Consider the following 17825-nt stretch of genomic DNA (forward strand, 5'->3'; position numbering starts at 1 on the left):
GTGAACAGATACATATCTGAATTCACTATTTCTTGAGGATCATTCGCGAAATTCATAAAGAGTAGAGGACCAAGAACTGAACCCTGTGGAATCCCTGACGATACATTTGTCCATTCAGATTTTTTTTATCGAGACAAGCTGTTTTCGTCCTTCTAAGAAGCTTGTTATCACTAAAACAATGTGGTGTGAGAATTTGTATCCATGTATAGCACAGTTCTACCCTTGGTGCCCTTAGCGAATGTGGATGATGTATGGTTCAACGCACTTGAGGAACTGGAGGATGCTGATGTGCCCGTGACCACCCTGCCTTTCACAGACTACGTGACCACCCAATGGATAGAGGGAGATCGTCAGACTTGGAACCACTACAGCACAGAAGGACACCGCACCACCAACAACCTGGAGGCTTGGCACGGGAAGCTGAAGAAGAAAGTTCGAACCGCACACCCCAACATCTACACCATCATCAGAGTTTTCCAGGAGATCCAAGCCGCCAATGAGATCAGCAGGATACAGAAGGACGCAGGAGGACCAACCAGACCACGCAGCAAGAGATACCGGAACATCGATCACCGACTGATGACACTGAAGGAACGCCTGGAGAACAACACCTTAAGCCTGATGGAATACGCAGACGCAGCGTCACACCTTCTCCATTTGGAGTAGATTTTATGAGAGACATCCGATATCCAAACTGTTTTGTCAGTGTGTACAAAATGACTTGTAGTCATATGACATAAACGTCTGTATATTTTGTATTAGTATTTGTATTAGCGCTTTGTATTGTAATGATGTATCACTTTTTTGTATGTATAAAATGCATTGTAGCATCTATCACATATATCATGAATAAGTATTTGTATAAGTGCTTTGTATTGTAATGATGTATCACTTTTTGTATGTATAAAATGCATTGTAGCATCTATTTTATCTATTTATAATAAGTATTTGTATTAGTGCTTTCTTATAGTAATGGTATGTCATTATTCTGTGTGTATGTTGGTGGTAATATATTTATATATGTTATATATGTTATTAGTGCTTTATTGTTGTAATGTACATGTAAAATATGTAATTTCATAATAAACAATAATAATATTTTATAAGTATTTTGTTGTCTATATTTATTTCATTTATTAACATAAAGTGTTACACAGGTAACAGGTGTATCTCTCTATTTCCCCACTTTCTACAGGTAGCTCAGGTAAGTCACTACAGGTAAACACAGGTAAAATTATTATGGAACTGACTATAATTGCTTTTCCATTGTTCTCCTATACCAACACTTTCCTTTGTTCTAAAAAAAGTGGGCAAATGGAGAACACACCCATAGTTTATTGGCTGAAGTTAGCAGAATCATGACTAGGCCTTTTTTCAAAGCGATGTAAATTGGTTAGTTAAAAAAATACTTTTGGTGACCATACATGTTGATTGATATATCTATTGATTAAAGAATATATGTTTTTTTATCTGAATTTTTAACAGAATATGTTTATGGTGATAAAATTCACAATATAGCACTCCCAAAGAAAAAGAAATCTGGCAATACTATACAAGTATACCAAGAAGTTAAAAACTCTCTCCTACTGCAGTGTCGTCCGCCAGTCAGTTCAGTGACGACTACCATATCCATGTATATGCGATATCCTGAAAAATATGTTCCTATGTACATGTACATGTTTATGAACCTTATCCGCTTCCGTACACAAACAGCACAATTCTCAATCCTACAAAAGAATTTCTGCGATTCCCAAGATTGGATTTATTACTATATATATACTGGTGTATAGGACGTGCAGAATACGAATTTTACAGATTTTTTTTTTCGTCTAGACAGGCAATTAATGTAGGGATTTGGCTATAATCAGGTTTAGAACATGCACGATATATAACAGAGAGTAAGGAACAGCGGTCCCCTATAAATGAAGGAATATTCTATAGCTAAAAGTCCAAACTTTTTATGGACTAAAACAATATTCATCTATAATAATGAGTTTGAAAAAAAATAAATAAGAAATTCTGAGTTATATTATAATTATTAATGATTGCGAAATCGTAGCCGCGTCGATATTGCGCTTGTTAATTTCGTTGTCCAGTTGTTGAGTTCAGCAGCAGCTGGGTGCTGTCCGGATCCTATGACACTCGTTTCTATTGTTCGTAATATTCACCTTTTAAATTAAGTGTCCTCGAGGTAAAAAAAAATCAGCACCAGTTTAACAATGAAGATAAATTTCATACAAATAATGAAATGATATGATATATTTATATGAAATGAAATTACATATTAATTATATGATACATGTATCTAATTGTATGACAACAGTCTAAACAATAGCTGGGGTAAAATGAATCAAGGTCGCGGTCGCTGCTGCTAAATTGTGCTATTTGTCAGCTCTCTAATATCACCTTTACATCTCGCGAGGTTTTCATATTACTATGTTGTTCGCGTGTAGTGTAATGAAGAAGATAAAAATATTTTAAAGTTTTAAACAAGGTAATATTGGGACAAGTCAAAATTACTGTACCAATTTTCACAGGGACTTGGCACGATTTTTTTTAACTAACAGTATACATATATATATATATACTATAATATAGAAAAAAATATGTATACTGTTGTTTGAAAATTTTCGTGCCAGGTCCCTGTGCCAATTTTAGAAAATTTGTCGGCACTCCACCAACTCCATTTTCATTGGAGATGGGGAATGATAAGGGTTGTGCAATTACACATGTTAATGTGTTAATGAGTTTCTTAGTTGTCAGGTCTATTTTTCACATCAAGATCATTTATATTTTACTTAATATCAAGTATTTAAAGATGCTCCACCGCCGACAGAGCATAAATGATATTCATCAATTGAACAATTGGTGTTTAATCGTGTATATAAATGTCTAATTAACACAAAAACTAATATAAAATAATGTATTTTGTCTTTGATGCATGCGCAATCAGTACTTCATTCCATATATGATATAGTGTCACAGATTTTTTTGCAGGATGCAATTAATTCTTTTTCATATTTTTATCTTTAAGTAAAATTAGAAGCTCAAACTTTTCAATGGTGGTGATGGTGTAAAGTACGTAACTTTTGCAACTGAAGAAATATACTAAATCCCTTGCTCTTGTTTTTTGATAGAGAAAAAATGCATTTGTCAGCGGTGGAGCATCTTTAATAAACAGAAAAATATTTAGACGTTGTTGGAACTGACAAGGAATTTATTTCTCCAGCAATACCGTAACTACAGTTAATCAACATGACATCTGAGGCTAATAATTATCTAGGTAACTATGATTTTCAAATTTGTGGTTTAAAGATATAATGAATATGACAATTAATGAATGTCACTCAAGGTCACCTATTCCAACAAACTATAAAACATGCTTCAGGCCATATGTTGTAATGAGCTTGTGACGTTTAGTTTAGGAAACACATTTTAAAATGTCTGATTTATGGGATCTTAATTTAAAGGTTAACGACATCCAATAGAAATTATTGGTAGCGCTTTATAATTACTCATGTATGCTGTTAGTTCCTTGACATGATCATTTGTTTTTTATTGTATGAGGGTTAGACATGTGCTATTTATTACTTATTACATACAATAAGTGTTAACAAGTCATATCCCTTACATGTAAAGCTTTTGGGAAGGGGTTGATAGTGACGTCATTAAATATATTGTTTTTATGAAACTCACATTGTTTTCTGTAGAATATATGATGTAATTCTCAAAAAACACATGACATCATAAAACAACCTACAATATTCTTCCAAGGGCAGATAACTGTAATATACAGAGCTGGAAAAGCCATATTACATCAGGTGAATGAGGTGACTTAAGAAGGTAAAATAAAAACTGCTTTTAATATTTACAAAAACTTTTATTAACAACCATTAGGTCCCATCATCAGTATACATATACAGAGAGATGTATTTGAAGATTGTATTTCATGAAACTTGAACATGAACTCAAAAGCTGATATCACAATTTTGCAGTCATCAAACCAACAAAACATCATGCATCCTTTTGGACCAAGAACTGATGGAAAATGAGATTTTTAATATTAAGCTGTGGCTACAATCATTTAAGACCTGTTATGTAATTACTTACATTTGTACTGGTATTTTCTTCAGAATCTGCTTGTTTTGTATAGTACAGCAGGAAATATGGTTGTTAACTATGTAACCCATACAGTTCAGAATGTAACATGGTAGGTACTTTAATGATTTTATGAATTTTCAGAATCCTTTATTTAAACTTGATTGTTTTGTAATTGGAAGTAAAAAATAAAACATCTTTTATAGTATATATTGCGGCAAATATTTCATCCATCAAACTGCCAGAAACTTACACTTATAATTTGTATAATTATATACATTAATGTGGAAGAATACATTCAATGATCATCTGACCTGCAGACTTAAATTTTAAAGAAGTTAAAGATCATACAGACATCATGAATGCACAAATATTCACAGCTCAACAGGCAAAGTCAATGATCAAAGAATATACCACATGGAATAAAGTTGAACTGTCCTGGTCAGATCATTATTCCATTCCATGATTTGCTATTCTTAGCTTATTTCAGTATGAGGTTCCCAACACAGTGAAAATGCAGTTTCCTTGGGAAAAGAACATTTAATTGAACAGTTTTTCTGCTCTTCAGTTGGTCAGAAATAGTTTGAATCATCTGCTAGTTCATATGATTCATTTTCTGAACATTATGGCTATGCTACTGTGCATATTGTACAAGCTGTTCCAGTTCCTCATGGAATCTCTTTATGTCAGCATAATTAAATCTGGGCTAGAGTCTCGCACTTTGATCCCAACACCGCCTTGAATTGATTTATGTGATGCTTTGTCCAGTTATTCATTTTGGTAGGTTTTTTTTCATACTTTCTTCTTCTGCAAACAAACAAATGACATATAATTAACCATGGAAAAGTTTGGCTAACAAGGAAAACAAAATACACATTATAGTATAAATTACACAATACAGTAAAACATGGTTCTATATAACCTCTAGGGACCAACGAAAGCACTTTGTTATATGAATGTTTCACTATACATGTACACATAACATAGACATATTAGGAATTTGACAAGGAATGAAAACAAATACATTATAATCAAAGATACGTTCTAAGTATGTTTGTTATAAACATGTTTTATTGTACAAAATTGTATGTTTGTGAAAGATAGGGCTACTGTGAATTGCCATTTGAATGATACCCAGCAATGATATTCATATTGAAAGCATAGTATAAAGCCTGTACACAGCACAAAATATTTGACCTAGGCCTATGCTAATTACATATACATTTTGTACATAGTTACTGAAAGTATGGCCAGGTATCAGATTACAGCCATACCTTGTAAACTTCAAGTTGACTGAACCAAAGTCAAATTTCAAGTTATCCAAGCATTAAAGTTGCATTTATTTCAATTTGAACATACACTCTAAAGTTTGGTCAGAATCGACACAATACTACATATTAAAGAAAATCTTTCATAAGTTCAAGGTATTAAGATTCAATGCACATGTAGCTATACCGTTTGTCACTAAGACTTCTACTGGACACAATTAAATTATACTATGTACATTTTAGTTAGGCTGCATAACCTAAACCACCAGAGTCCTTCATGGTGATCTTGACTTACTTGAGCTTTCTTTATCTTCTTCTTAAGAGAACTGATGTCAACCTCTGCACCTATAAATAAACAGATAGTCAAACCCTGTAGACACATTTGGACTCTTCTATTACAAGGACTGGAACAGTTCATTACAGAATATCAGAGGTGAAAGGGTTCAATTAATGATAAATTTTCTCTCATATAAGTTCAATTAATGATAAATTTTCTCTCATATAAGATATACATGTAAAGATATATACATAACCAGGAATGATAAATTTCTAACATTTCAAAAAGAAAAGAGTAAAGATGATACTGCATCATATTTACTCAATATTTGATAAGTCCCAATATCTTAACATCTCAATGATGAGATTTTCTGATTACTACAGAAAGCTAAGGACAAAAGTCATGTATTTTTTCATATGGAATTTTAAAACTAAAAACATTTTAAATTACTTCATGAAGACAGCTGCAAAAATGTTTGAAATATCAAGCGTGACTGCAAAAAGTCAATTAGATATTCAAATATTTTTCACAGATGCCCTATTTGATTGTAAGATTGACCCTGATCATGCTTTTAGTGTTACTCTGGTAGTTACCTGTGACTTTCTGTTTCTTTGCCGTGGGTGTGGTCTCTGTAGGAGGTATAAAAGCCTGGGCACGCTTCTCTTTCTGTTTTGTAACATTCTCTTTTTGCTTTTCCTGAAATATTTTGAGATATTCATTAATTATTCTACAGCAATTCTTGTTTTTGTATTCTCATCATTGATCAAATAAACTACATGTATCTCAGATATTTTCTTTACATTGTTTTCAGAAGGGGAGATAACTATGTAATATATATGAAGACAAAGAGTGGAATTTGTCTTTACATGTAGTTACATATGTATTATTGCAAGACATTCATGGTCTGAACTCCATTCCTTTAACAAATTATTTTTAAAATATATACATTATTATACATCAATTGAAACTCAAACTTATAACTTTATATCGATTCTCCTTTGTCTTCGCTAATATGCGCATTAACACAATTTGATTCAATTTTGTTATCTTTGTTTATTGAGATTTATTATTCTAAATAATTCCAAGTATGCAGTTTCAAATATCATTAATTATATAAATGAACATTTTTAACTCCTAAATTATTCAATAATCTGGTTTATTTAATTTGAAGCATTTTTTTGGTCCTATTCTCTGCTTGCCATTTTCATAAAATCAATCTTTGTATTGTGAGGCACAAATATTCTCCAAAAACTATTTACTGGTAATTCTTTAAGACTTCAGTAGTTAAAATAGTTTATCACATAACTGGCCCGTCCAGTCATGTAATATGGTCATGTCATAAATATCATAAGACACAAGTGTAAGATATATATGACGTCACATAATTGTTTCAGTAGATGGAAATGTCATTTCCGAATCAGATTTCTATATTTACAGATATCTGTTATTTACAGAGAGGAAATTTAAAGTTTCCCTTATATTTCTATTAATAAAAGTTATGTGATAAATAGAATCTTAAACACGTGACTATATGATATAAAACTTATCAAACTCATTAAATTATTTGATATGCCATTCGCCTAAAGGCTTGTGACATGTCAAATTATCAAACTCGTTTGACAAATTTCATATCACATAGCCACTCAAGTAAGATCCTCTATTTATGAAAACCATTCAGATTTGTATGACAACTGATATTTTATCCATAAGGGAGATAACTCAGTATATATATACAAAGACAGGGTAGTAAGAAAATATTCTTACCTTCTTTTCCTGGTGTTCTTTTGCTTTCTTCTGACTCGCCTGGAGGAAGTATTCACCACTCGCCAACTCCTTATCAATCTATCAGAGAACAATAAAAATGAACAATGAATTTCAGCAATTATTAGAACTATTTTCACGAGGTCAACTTGTACCTTCTCCCCCCCCCCCCCGCCAACTCCCATCGCAAATGATTATTTTTATAAAATCTAAAACAAACCAAACAAAATGTCATCACCAATTCACCATCATCAAGATATTAGCTGGAAAACTCATCAAGCACAGCTGGCTGTCATGTTGATGTTGACTGCACACTTCATATTCTCAGAGTGTTGGTCAATTTAATTCAATGATATTTTAAAGTTATATTGCCACTAATTTCACTGTAACGATATGTAACTTAAACATTTGATATTTAAACATTGACATGTAACTTGATGATTTAGCTCCCCAAAAGCATATGTCAGCCTGTAAGAGAGCCGAAATCTAGGTATCATATATTCCTGGTTTTGAATAAAGCGCCTTCAATCACCGCCATGTTCAGTGACTTCGGATTTTATCGGATTCCGAATCGTATCACTTGGCTGATGTTCGACACAGCCTGCACGTGGTGAGCCAGGTAACTAACGTAAGCGCACATGTGTTTGTTTACGTTTTCCTTCGAGCTAATATGTGCAAATTATGCTTGTATATGTCCACAGATTGAGTATTTGAAACACCCAATTCACACATTGCCGTAAAATATTGTGTGTATCAAATATTGTACTGTGCGCGCATTATTTTCTTTGTAGATAGAGTCTGCTGAGGTCGACCACATGTTTTGTTTATGAAAAATTGTTGACATTTTCTCTTGGTTTCACAACTCTCGTTTTACTTCGAGATTGTTGCGACGATGTTCGGAAGAGTTCAGAATGATTTGGCATCTTTCGAGCCTATTTTTCACGTGAACACTTTAAAAAGATTTTTTACTTTTATACTTAAAAATACTTCAAGTGCTGCAACTTTATAACAAGAGCTATTGGAGAACAGCAAATCTCGCCTATTCAGAAGAAGTTGATGTTCAAGTATTTACTATTTAAACATGGAAATATGACAAATTAACAGACTCGAAAAACCCCTAAAGGGCCCCAAATTGGTTGTATTATCACGTTCAGCATCCATACACATTAGGAAAATAAAATCATAAACATTTATGATGACTTAAGCTTAAACAATTGACGAAACAGAAACTTGCTCAAAAACTTTAACGTGAAATGGGACGCCAACGCCGACTCCAACGCCGGGGTGACAACATTAGCTCCCCCTATTCTTCGAATAGGCGAGCTAAAAAGTGGTAAAATTAGAAAGTTTAAAACTCAGACAGACGGAGAAAAATATGTATAACACTTAAACAGTTTTCACTATGACAAAAAGAGCGAAAGTTATAGACCATACAACTTTAATCAAGATGAGATAGAATAGAACCATTTCAAAAGTTGGTAACGAGAGTAGATTTACAGTTGTGCCATTATTTATAGTACCAACTGGTCAGTAATAACATAGGAAGGTTTTGGTTTCCTTTTTAATTTTGCTGGCTCTGCATATATACATTATGTCAGAAACATAAATACAAAGAGATTGGCAACTTCACCATTTTTACGATCGGTGGATGTACCTCTGTATGTCCCTAGGGGCTTTTGGATAAACTCTTAAATAGTTAAATACAGCAGATTAACTTTGATATGTTATAAAAGTTAAGTAATTTTCAGATGGTTTGAGTACGATTTTGGAAAGAAAAAAATAATATTTTAACTTATATATTAATAAAACAAAATGCACTTCCTGTTCTGAATGCCTGATTTTCGAAAAACTAGGTAAAATTGGTCATTTTCATACTTTCAAAAATCATATTAAATAACATCAATTGGGAAAACTGATCACATCAAACCATGATATAATGTTTAAACTTTGTGTTGATGCAAAAATATCATGTTTAAAAGAATACACTTAAAAATAGTTAGGCAAGGGAAAATGCCTATAAACTGGAGGTCCCTCTGCCTGTCAACATAGACAAAGAAGGAGTTTCCAATCTCTATGTATATATGTTTCTGATTATGTATATCACGCTCTTGCAAAATGTTTACAGAAGTTAAAATGGCCACAAGTTCAATGTTTTTGCATGCTGGCTAACATAAGGAAATATGTTCATTTTTTATTTGTTCATATTAATATATGAAAACAAGGGTGCACTATACGCAATACTATATTCATAAATATGGTGAAAATAACAAATATATGAAATATTGTATAAGGTGACAATAAAGTTTTTACAGTAAACCCTTGCTTCTAAACCACATATCTAGTGAAATAAAACGAAACTGTCAATATACCTTGCTCTCCACCTGTGGTGGGGGAAATGGAGTGTAATCTTTTTTAACCCTCTTCTTTTTGGGCTGCTTCCTTTTGCTTATTGTTTTAGATTTAAACTTTGGTAAAAATCTGTCCCAGCTTTCCCCTTTTAACTTTGGATCCTTTGCTAATTCTTTCTTAATCATTAATGTCTGTAAAAACAAATGTGTTGATTACTACATGAAATCAATGTAGAATTTGTATTAAAGATGCTCCACCGCCGACAGAGCATAAATGATAGTCATCATTTGAACAATAAATGGTGTTAAATCGTGTATATATATATGTCTAATTAACACAAAAAATAATATTAAATAATTTATTTCGCCTTTGGTGCATGCACAATCAGTACTTCATTCCATATAGGATATAGTGACAGAATTTTTTTTGGGATGCAATTAATTATTTTTCATATTTTTAACTTGAAGTATAATTAGATGCTCAAATTTTTCAATGGCGGTACTCATGTAAAGTAAGTAACTTTTGTAACTATAGAAAAATAATGAATCCTCTGCTCCTGTTTTTGATAGTGAAAAAATACCATTTGTCAGCTGTGGAGCATCTTTAAAGGTGATACTAAAAATTCTTCGTATTTTATTCATTTTCTTAAAATTCAAAATTTTTAAGAGATACCATATGCATCCATGTAACAGTCATAGTAGTTTATAGCAAACATGTTTACAACAAGTTCATAGTTATAACAACGATCTTTTCATTTCTTATCAAAACACCTATAAAATATTTGCCTGATTGGTATAATTAACTTTGCTTATAACAAAGCAATTTTTTTGTCCTTATAAGTCCGTTATAAGCATAGTACATACCAATATGCTATGAATCTTGTTGTTATACATTTTTATTGGTATGTTGGAGGGCAGGAGACAATTTTTCAGATCCCGCCATCTATCACCTACAGTGGAACTCAGTTAATATGAACTCGAAGGAACAGAGATAAAACTTTGAGTTATCCGAGTGTTCGAATTAAGTGAGTGTTAACAGTCTACTGACATTATCTCTTTACATGGTATATATATACTAGTTCCATGTCATAAAATAATGTGAACAAGAGAGATGTCAAAATCGCCGATGGTAGGTGCAAAATTATAACAATAAAACTGAGATATATATTTTGAAATGCTGTTCTACAGCAGATTGTCATCATTTATGAAAAAGAAATTGGCATTTTCGGCAATCCCTTTGTCCAAAAAAATCTCATTTTGAGTTATAAGAATAATTTATGTAGGATATTTGTCATTCGGAACCAAAATTTACTTCGTATTATCCGAGTTCTTTAAATTTTCCAAATTCGAATTATCAGAGTTATTTAAACAAAGATAAAGAGGGAATTCGGCCAGGACAGGCAAAGTGCTACGTATTAAGCCGGGTTGTTAAATTATCCGAGTTCTTGCAAGTTCCACTGTATTTAACAAGTTCTTTTCCATGTAGAACAATTTTCATGAGAACTAACAAAAATTGGCCTCAAAACCTGTATGGCACAAATATGGACCAAGGGACCCTCAATGTGAAGTTTGAACAAAATCCCTGCAACAGTTTTTAAGAAATAGATAACAAGCATTGTTTACGGACGGACGACGGACGCGGACGACGGACGATGGACCCTCGGACGCAGGGGGATTTGAATAGCCCACCATCTGATGATGGTGGGCTAAAAATTGGGATGCAGAGATGAGACAGGATGATGATGCATCAGTTCATGGCAAGGCTTATTATAATCATGGATATTGACTGTTAAAGATGTAGTTATTTCACCATTTAATGATCTTTATTAACATCAAAATTCTGAACTCACTTTAATGTTATAGATTGGATGAATATTTTTCATGGTGTCTTCAACAATTTTTCTGACCTGAAAAGGAAAGAGAGAAATTTGTTAAACAATGTAATTAGTATTTCCGAAGTTTCTATAAAGTAATTCAAAATAATTTATTTTGCTTTCGGTGCATGCACAATCAGTACTGCATTCCATATAGGACATAGTGCCACGGAATTGTTTTAGTCTTTAACATTAATAGGACAAAGAAATTTAAAATAATATTCACTGGAATTTCATTTCCTGGTTTGAAATTTTAAATCAATATCGATCAAATCCACATTTTGTATCATTATACTCATGCCTAAAATTTTTACCAAGTATTTAAGGAATCAAACACAAATCATCTTCAAATCTGATGCAAGATCCCAGTAAATTACCGTCAATAATAGATTATTTTTGTAGGCAAAACTTTTTGCGATTGCATCTAAAACTATATAATTAAATTCTAGCAAATCAAAATTTCATGATTAGGCTTGAAGGGTATATACAATTCAATTAAATTCTTAATATTTGATGGATCAAAACTTCACAACTAAAGCAATCTCTTGTAAAAATAGTTAGAATAACCAGTAACAAGGTACATTTTTTGTACTTACATCCCGGAGTCCTTTGTAGGGACCGAGTGCGGAGACAGTATTTCCCTGTACCATTACATAGCAGCTTGTCAGCAATTCTATTGCCTGAAACAACCAAGATCAATAAGAATTGAGCGGTCAAATGTTAATAGACTTTAGGGTACCATACCACTAATCATGTATGATGGGTCTAAATGTGTGTAAACTTCTGGGCCCGGTTGTTCAAAGGCTGATTAGGCTAATCACAGTTTAACGATTTCCAAATCAAGATAAAATAATTTCTGGTAATAGAAATTTTACAAAATTTTATAAGATATTTAAAACTCCATTCTTTACTTACTTGCTTTATTTAATGAAGAAATGATTACAATTTTTTGCAGTTAATGAGAAATGAAAATTACACTAATCATGTGATTAAGCTAATCATGCTTTGAACAACCGGGCCCTGACTGCTCACTGAACAAGGGGAGCTAATCCAAATTTCAAATTAAATATCTCGTAGTATCATTAAAAGGAATATAATATTACACAGCCAATACTACGTCTAATTCACTAATACAGTTGATCTTATATTTTTCTCTGGGTATTATTAAAAGGAATTTAATATTCTACAGTCAGATGCTAGGTCGAATTTACAATTAACTGTTACCACAGTAACTTTATTTCTTTTAAATTTCTGTTCCATTAAATGGACAAGTTATCCGAGCTCTGAACTCAAATTTACGAAAAAAAAGAAAGAGAACACAAGCAATGGTCTGTTGCTAGGTCATCACTTTCTTATCAGATAGTAGGTGTTTGGTGTCTTTAATTTAGGACTGAAACGATTAGTAATTTTTGTATTCGATTATTCAGTCACATGTAATCGATCAATTACTAATCGATTAATTACTTGAACTGAAGGCAACTAGATAAATTAATCTAATCGCCTCCGATTATTCAACTAATCGTTTCAGCCCTACTTTAGATTAAACTTTAAATTGAGACTCATTAATAACTACCTGTTACCAGTTAATGTCAGGTATAAATAATAATTTCATGCAATTAAGTTGGACATCTATTTGTTACTTCATACATGTTGTACATTACTGTACAGGTAATGATCTTTTAAAAACAATTAAACTGATATAAGGATAAAAAAATTTCGTACTTTTCAAACAGATTCGGAACAAATTGCACTTTTTTTGGTAGCAGACTCCATTTTTCTACGTTACAAACCTTTAGAGTTGAGCCATCAGGGCCAATTAGTCGATGTCGCCTTTTGACAAATCTTTCTTTGTTTCTCACGAGGGAGCCAATTTTAATGATGTCACATGCAACATCATCTTCAGTAATCCTTATGGCCTGAAATTTAATTGTTGAAATAACAAGGAACAAGCAAATTTGTTGCATTTATATAATATGTGACATTTTTCGTCTTTTTTTAAAAGAAATATGTAATTATATCATAAATGTTCATGATTTGGCAGAATGATTAAAATTGGCCACGTAAATCTTGGCCAATATTTAGTTTAAAGAAAATTTAAGTTTGTTGTTAAAAACTTCTTTTTTCTTTTGTTGGAATACTAGGAGATACAAATTAAATTAACAAAAGTTAGTATACTATGTTCAGGCAAACTAAATCTTTTAATACTTCATTTTATCTAAATGGTAGTGTATGGCTATTCGGTATACCATATTTTAGTATACATAGTCGAAACTCAAGTTAGGCATGCACTTTCTCATTGAAGATGTGATCAAAGCCTGAACAACATTTCATTTAATTTTTTTTGATGAATTTCTTTTTATAACCCATGAAGGATTGATTAGGTATCTAATGTTCTACCTGTTCATATGGAACACTCCTGGCCAAAAGTTTGATGAGGTCACGAGCTTTGACGATTATATAGGGATCCCACGTCTTCCTGGTGGTCGAAACTGTCATACTGCCCTCCACCACATCCAACTCAGCTTTAATGTGCTGTAAATATTACACATACAGGGTCACTGGGGCCAGGGGTTGATACTATAGCAATGGTCCTGTGGCCCGAGACCACAACAATATTGGAAGGACCACTAAGATTGTCTACTCTAGATCTTTGGACCACCAACATCAATTAAAGTGAATAGTCGGGCAAAGAAAACCAGTCTAAATGCGTTCATTGGCCTTCCAAAAGTTCTCACATATTAATACGACGGTCAAGTTCTGCTTAGTTTCCCAGTTCTGACCATTAAAGTAAAGAAAAGTTGAAAGCATTGAAAGCGAGGCTGCGTGGAAATGTAACCACGGACATAGTGAGCCGGGAGGGACGTTTTAGAATTCCCAAACTTTAAATCAATTTCTTCGTACGCAGACAGATTTTGACGAGAGATTTTATTTTTCCATTTCATAAGAAATTATACTGGATACATTCACACCATTTTTACCGACTTTAGCCATCCTTGCCCAACTGTTCACTTTAAAGGTCCTAATTCTATAGTAAACCTTGTATAAATTAGAAATAACTACTTAGTATTGCAAATAGACATACCGTATTTGACCCAATAAGCGCCCAGGGCGCTTTAAAAATTTGTAAAAATGAAAAGGTGCTAATAAGTCAAAATTATTGCAAATCTATACCTTTTTATGTAATTTTGGTCCTTATTTATGCCTGGGCAATTGAATTTGAGGCCTCAAAAAGGGGGAGGGGCGCTTATAGGGACATGGGCGCTTATATAATATGGTATATTCATTGTATATACATATACTATCAGCATATCTACTATCTAGTATACAGAACTAATCAAATATCAAAGGTAATGACTGAATACTTACATAGTCATTGAGTGTCTTTTTGACTAGAGGCCAACATTCTCGGAGATACTTTTCTCTGTATTTTGGGAATAAAGTTGCGAATGATGTTTCTGCTAAAACACCATGTGGATTATCCTCTTTCGTTATGCCAGGATCTTTCCAGCCTTCAGGAACCTCAAGTAAGTCTTTTTCTATGTTTTTCTTGCCCCATGTTTTTTCTACAAAGTGAAATTAAGATGATATTTATAAACCATATCCACTGTAGCAGAAGAGAAAACAATGTAGTCTATAAGTCTCTAAGTCTCCCTTGTCCCTCCATTGAAGGGTCAGAGAGGTGACAAAAATCTCTATGACAGGTAACAGGTGTGTATTTCTTTATGTAGCTATAATCCCCAAGAACTTGTTACCGGACTGTCTATGATGCACATTGCAGAAATCACAGATGTCTCGTCATGTGTACTATAGAGCCAATTATAAATATACATGTAGAACTAGTGTGGGCATGATCATTGTCTTATGTTGATTGGACTGGGTTGATCATCGCGGTGACCAGGTAGCTCATGTCGGTAGAGCACTCTAGATCTGCTAGTGTTCGGAGAGTCCTCGGTTCAAATCCCAGTCTTGCTGCTACATTTTCTCCTCTCCTATTACAGAATTGGCACCCAACTAAATATCCAACGATGGTGGTAATTGGAAGGTTCTTGTATGTTTTTGAGGACGAAGACTTCCAGAAATTAGTTTGTTTTGTTTGTTTGATTATTTTGGGTGACAGTTGTTTTGGTACGTAGTAGTTTCGGCACTTCAAAAAAAAGTCGTTTCGGCACTTTTTGCGAAGTCGTTCGGTACTCTTAAAAGTCGGTTCTGAATTTTCTTTTGTCAATGAATAAAACAATATATCATGTACTGTATAATTTCTTTTCGTTGTTTGTTACATTAAGTATTTAATTGTTTCATTAAGTATTTAATATTTAATTTTAGTTTGTTTATTGATATAATTTGCCGTATCCTGCTTTTACCGAATACATCGAAACAACAACTTCTTCTATTAGTTGTTTTAATTGATTGAAGTAATTGTTTCCTAATAAAAAAAATTATCCCGATTAGTTTAATTAATTGTTTGATTTGCCAAGCAATTATCGCCGTATACATGGGCACTTCAATTATTCCGCTTACGCGTGGGCTGGCTATGTTTTTTAAGAGAGTAGCTCAGACAACGAGTATCTCTATAACCCAGAAAAACACAAATCTGTTATAAAAATGGAAATCTCATCTTCGAAATTATCACTCATCTCATCATGTCTTCGGAGGATTTATGTATTTGTTATGACAGACTGGTTCGTCCTTGTCAGGAAGCCATGCAATGTGATGCATGTAGCAGATGGCAACATCAAACTTCATGTGGCACTGGTGAGTACAAATAATTATTTGATTAAGAAATACATTATCTTTAATTTTATTCATCGATCTCATGGTATTTCTTTTTATAAGTTAATTGAGCAGATTGTAATTAATTTATTTATATATATATTTTTTTTATTACTTTGTTAATAGTAACAGTATAGCTTGATGTTCTATCGATAACATATAGCATTAATATATAAATATCCCCTGTATACATGAGTTTTTTATTTAGTAGATCTATATAGGGATAGTTATATATATATGTGTATGCTAAATATCATTAACAGACCGACAGACTCTTGGAAACCCTCTGGCTATATGAAATATCAATTACACATGCATAATACACTCTTTATTTAGGTAACTATTAGTAAATAATCATTTAATTATAATGTTTAATATACAAGTACCGAATCTATTTTCACAAGTACTGAAACTACTTCCGCAAGCACTGAAACGACTTCCACAAGTACGGAAACTACTTAGTACCGAAACTACTCAATACCGAAACGACCTGAATTCGATTATTTTAACGTACGTCCTATTAACGGGCAGGGTCATGTAAGTACGGACTCCCATGTATGCAATGTGTAGCATGTGTGAAGTGCGAGGTTCGTGTTTTGGGAGACTGCGGTATGTTCGTGTTGTGTCTTCTTGTATAGTGGAACTTTTGCTCTTTTTTGCCCAGTGCTATATCACTGAAGAATGGCTCCGAAGACACCAAGCAACACACCCCACCAGTTCACATTATAGTATACTGACAACGGGCGAACCAGTCGTCCCACTCCCTGAATGCTGAGCGCTTAGCAGGAGCAGAAACTACTACTTTTATAGACTTTGGTGTGTCTCGGCCAGGGGACAGAACCCAGAGCCTTCCTCACATGGGCGAATGCTCAACTTAGGGCCAAAAGTGAGGCGATGCCAAGGGAGGCATCAGGAAGGAAAAAGTCAGTTAGGAAGAAGAGAAAAGATAAGACATCTTGTCAGCAAAAGGTGCAGCAGGTACAATTCTAACGCCCTACCTGTAGAGCCGAAAAAGGAGGGAGTGTTACTGGTTACATATAGTACAGAATAAAATTGAATATTATATTACCAGAAACATTTCGTATTCAAAAAATATTCTATTTATGTTTCTGGTAAGGATATTAAACTGTTATCATTTTCACCACAACAATTAGGCTGCATTCCAAATGAAAACATGCAAGCGGTTACTGCGAAATAACACTTAAATTCTTGGTGGAAATACAAAATTACGATCCAATGCATCATTTAATCTTAAATGTTATCTGAAGACCAAGGATCGATACTTCCACTTTGGTTGCTGATGAGTATAAACACAGGAAAATAACCTATTAAATTAGTGAAATTACCTTTCCTGTCTTCCATGCTGTCTACAGTTAAAATACCGGAAGTATCTACCGGAAGTATCAGCGAGCTCTACTTTCTTTCGAAC

At 33.2% G+C, this 17825-nt stretch overlaps 2 protein-coding genes across 2 annotated transcripts; one reads left to right on the forward strand and one right to left on the reverse strand.

The window, feature by feature from the left end:
* The first annotated feature begins 201 nt into the window (after nt 1–201).
* LOC138329882 (uncharacterized) lies at nt 202–788 on the forward strand. Its single transcript, XM_069277172.1, has one exon. The coding sequence runs from the start codon at nt 202–204 to the stop codon at nt 664–666; it is 465 nt and encodes a 154-aa protein (XP_069133273.1). The 3' UTR covers nt 667–788.
* A 3071-nt stretch (nt 789–3859) lies between these two features.
* On the reverse strand, nt 3860–17802 carry LOC138330272 (KRR1 small subunit processome component homolog). The gene is made up of 11 exons (XM_069277757.1): nt 17743–17802; nt 14993–15189; nt 14024–14158; nt 13417–13542; nt 12223–12306; nt 11603–11659; nt 9774–9944; nt 7408–7485; nt 6237–6339; nt 5662–5711; nt 3860–4905 (listed from the first exon to the last, which is right to left on the reverse strand). The coding sequence occupies exons 1-11, from the start codon at nt 17756–17758 to the stop codon at nt 4891–4893; spliced, it is 1032 nt and encodes a 343-aa protein (XP_069133858.1). The 5' UTR covers nt 17759–17802; the 3' UTR covers nt 3860–4890.
* Nucleotides 17803–17825: the final 23 nt, after the last annotated feature.

This window comes from Argopecten irradians, chromosome 8, assembly GCF_041381155.1.
Source record: "Argopecten irradians isolate NY chromosome 8, Ai_NY, whole genome shotgun sequence".
Lineage (NCBI taxonomy): Eukaryota > Metazoa > Mollusca > Bivalvia > Pectinida > Pectinidae > Argopecten > Argopecten irradians.

Coding starts and splice junctions, on each gene's coding strand:
- LOC138329882 (XM_069277172.1), top strand. CDS start 202: ATGTATAGCACAGTTCTACCCTTGGTGCCCTTAGCGAATGTGGATGAT.
- LOC138330272 (XM_069277757.1), bottom strand. Junction 14,159..14,992: donor AAAAGACACTCAATGACTAT/GTAAGTATTCAG, acceptor TAATATTTACAG/CACATTAAAGCTGAGTTGGA. Junction 6,340..7,407: donor AAGAACACCAGGAAAAGAAG/GTAAGAATATTT, acceptor AAAATATTTCAG/GAAAAGCAAAAAGAGAATGT.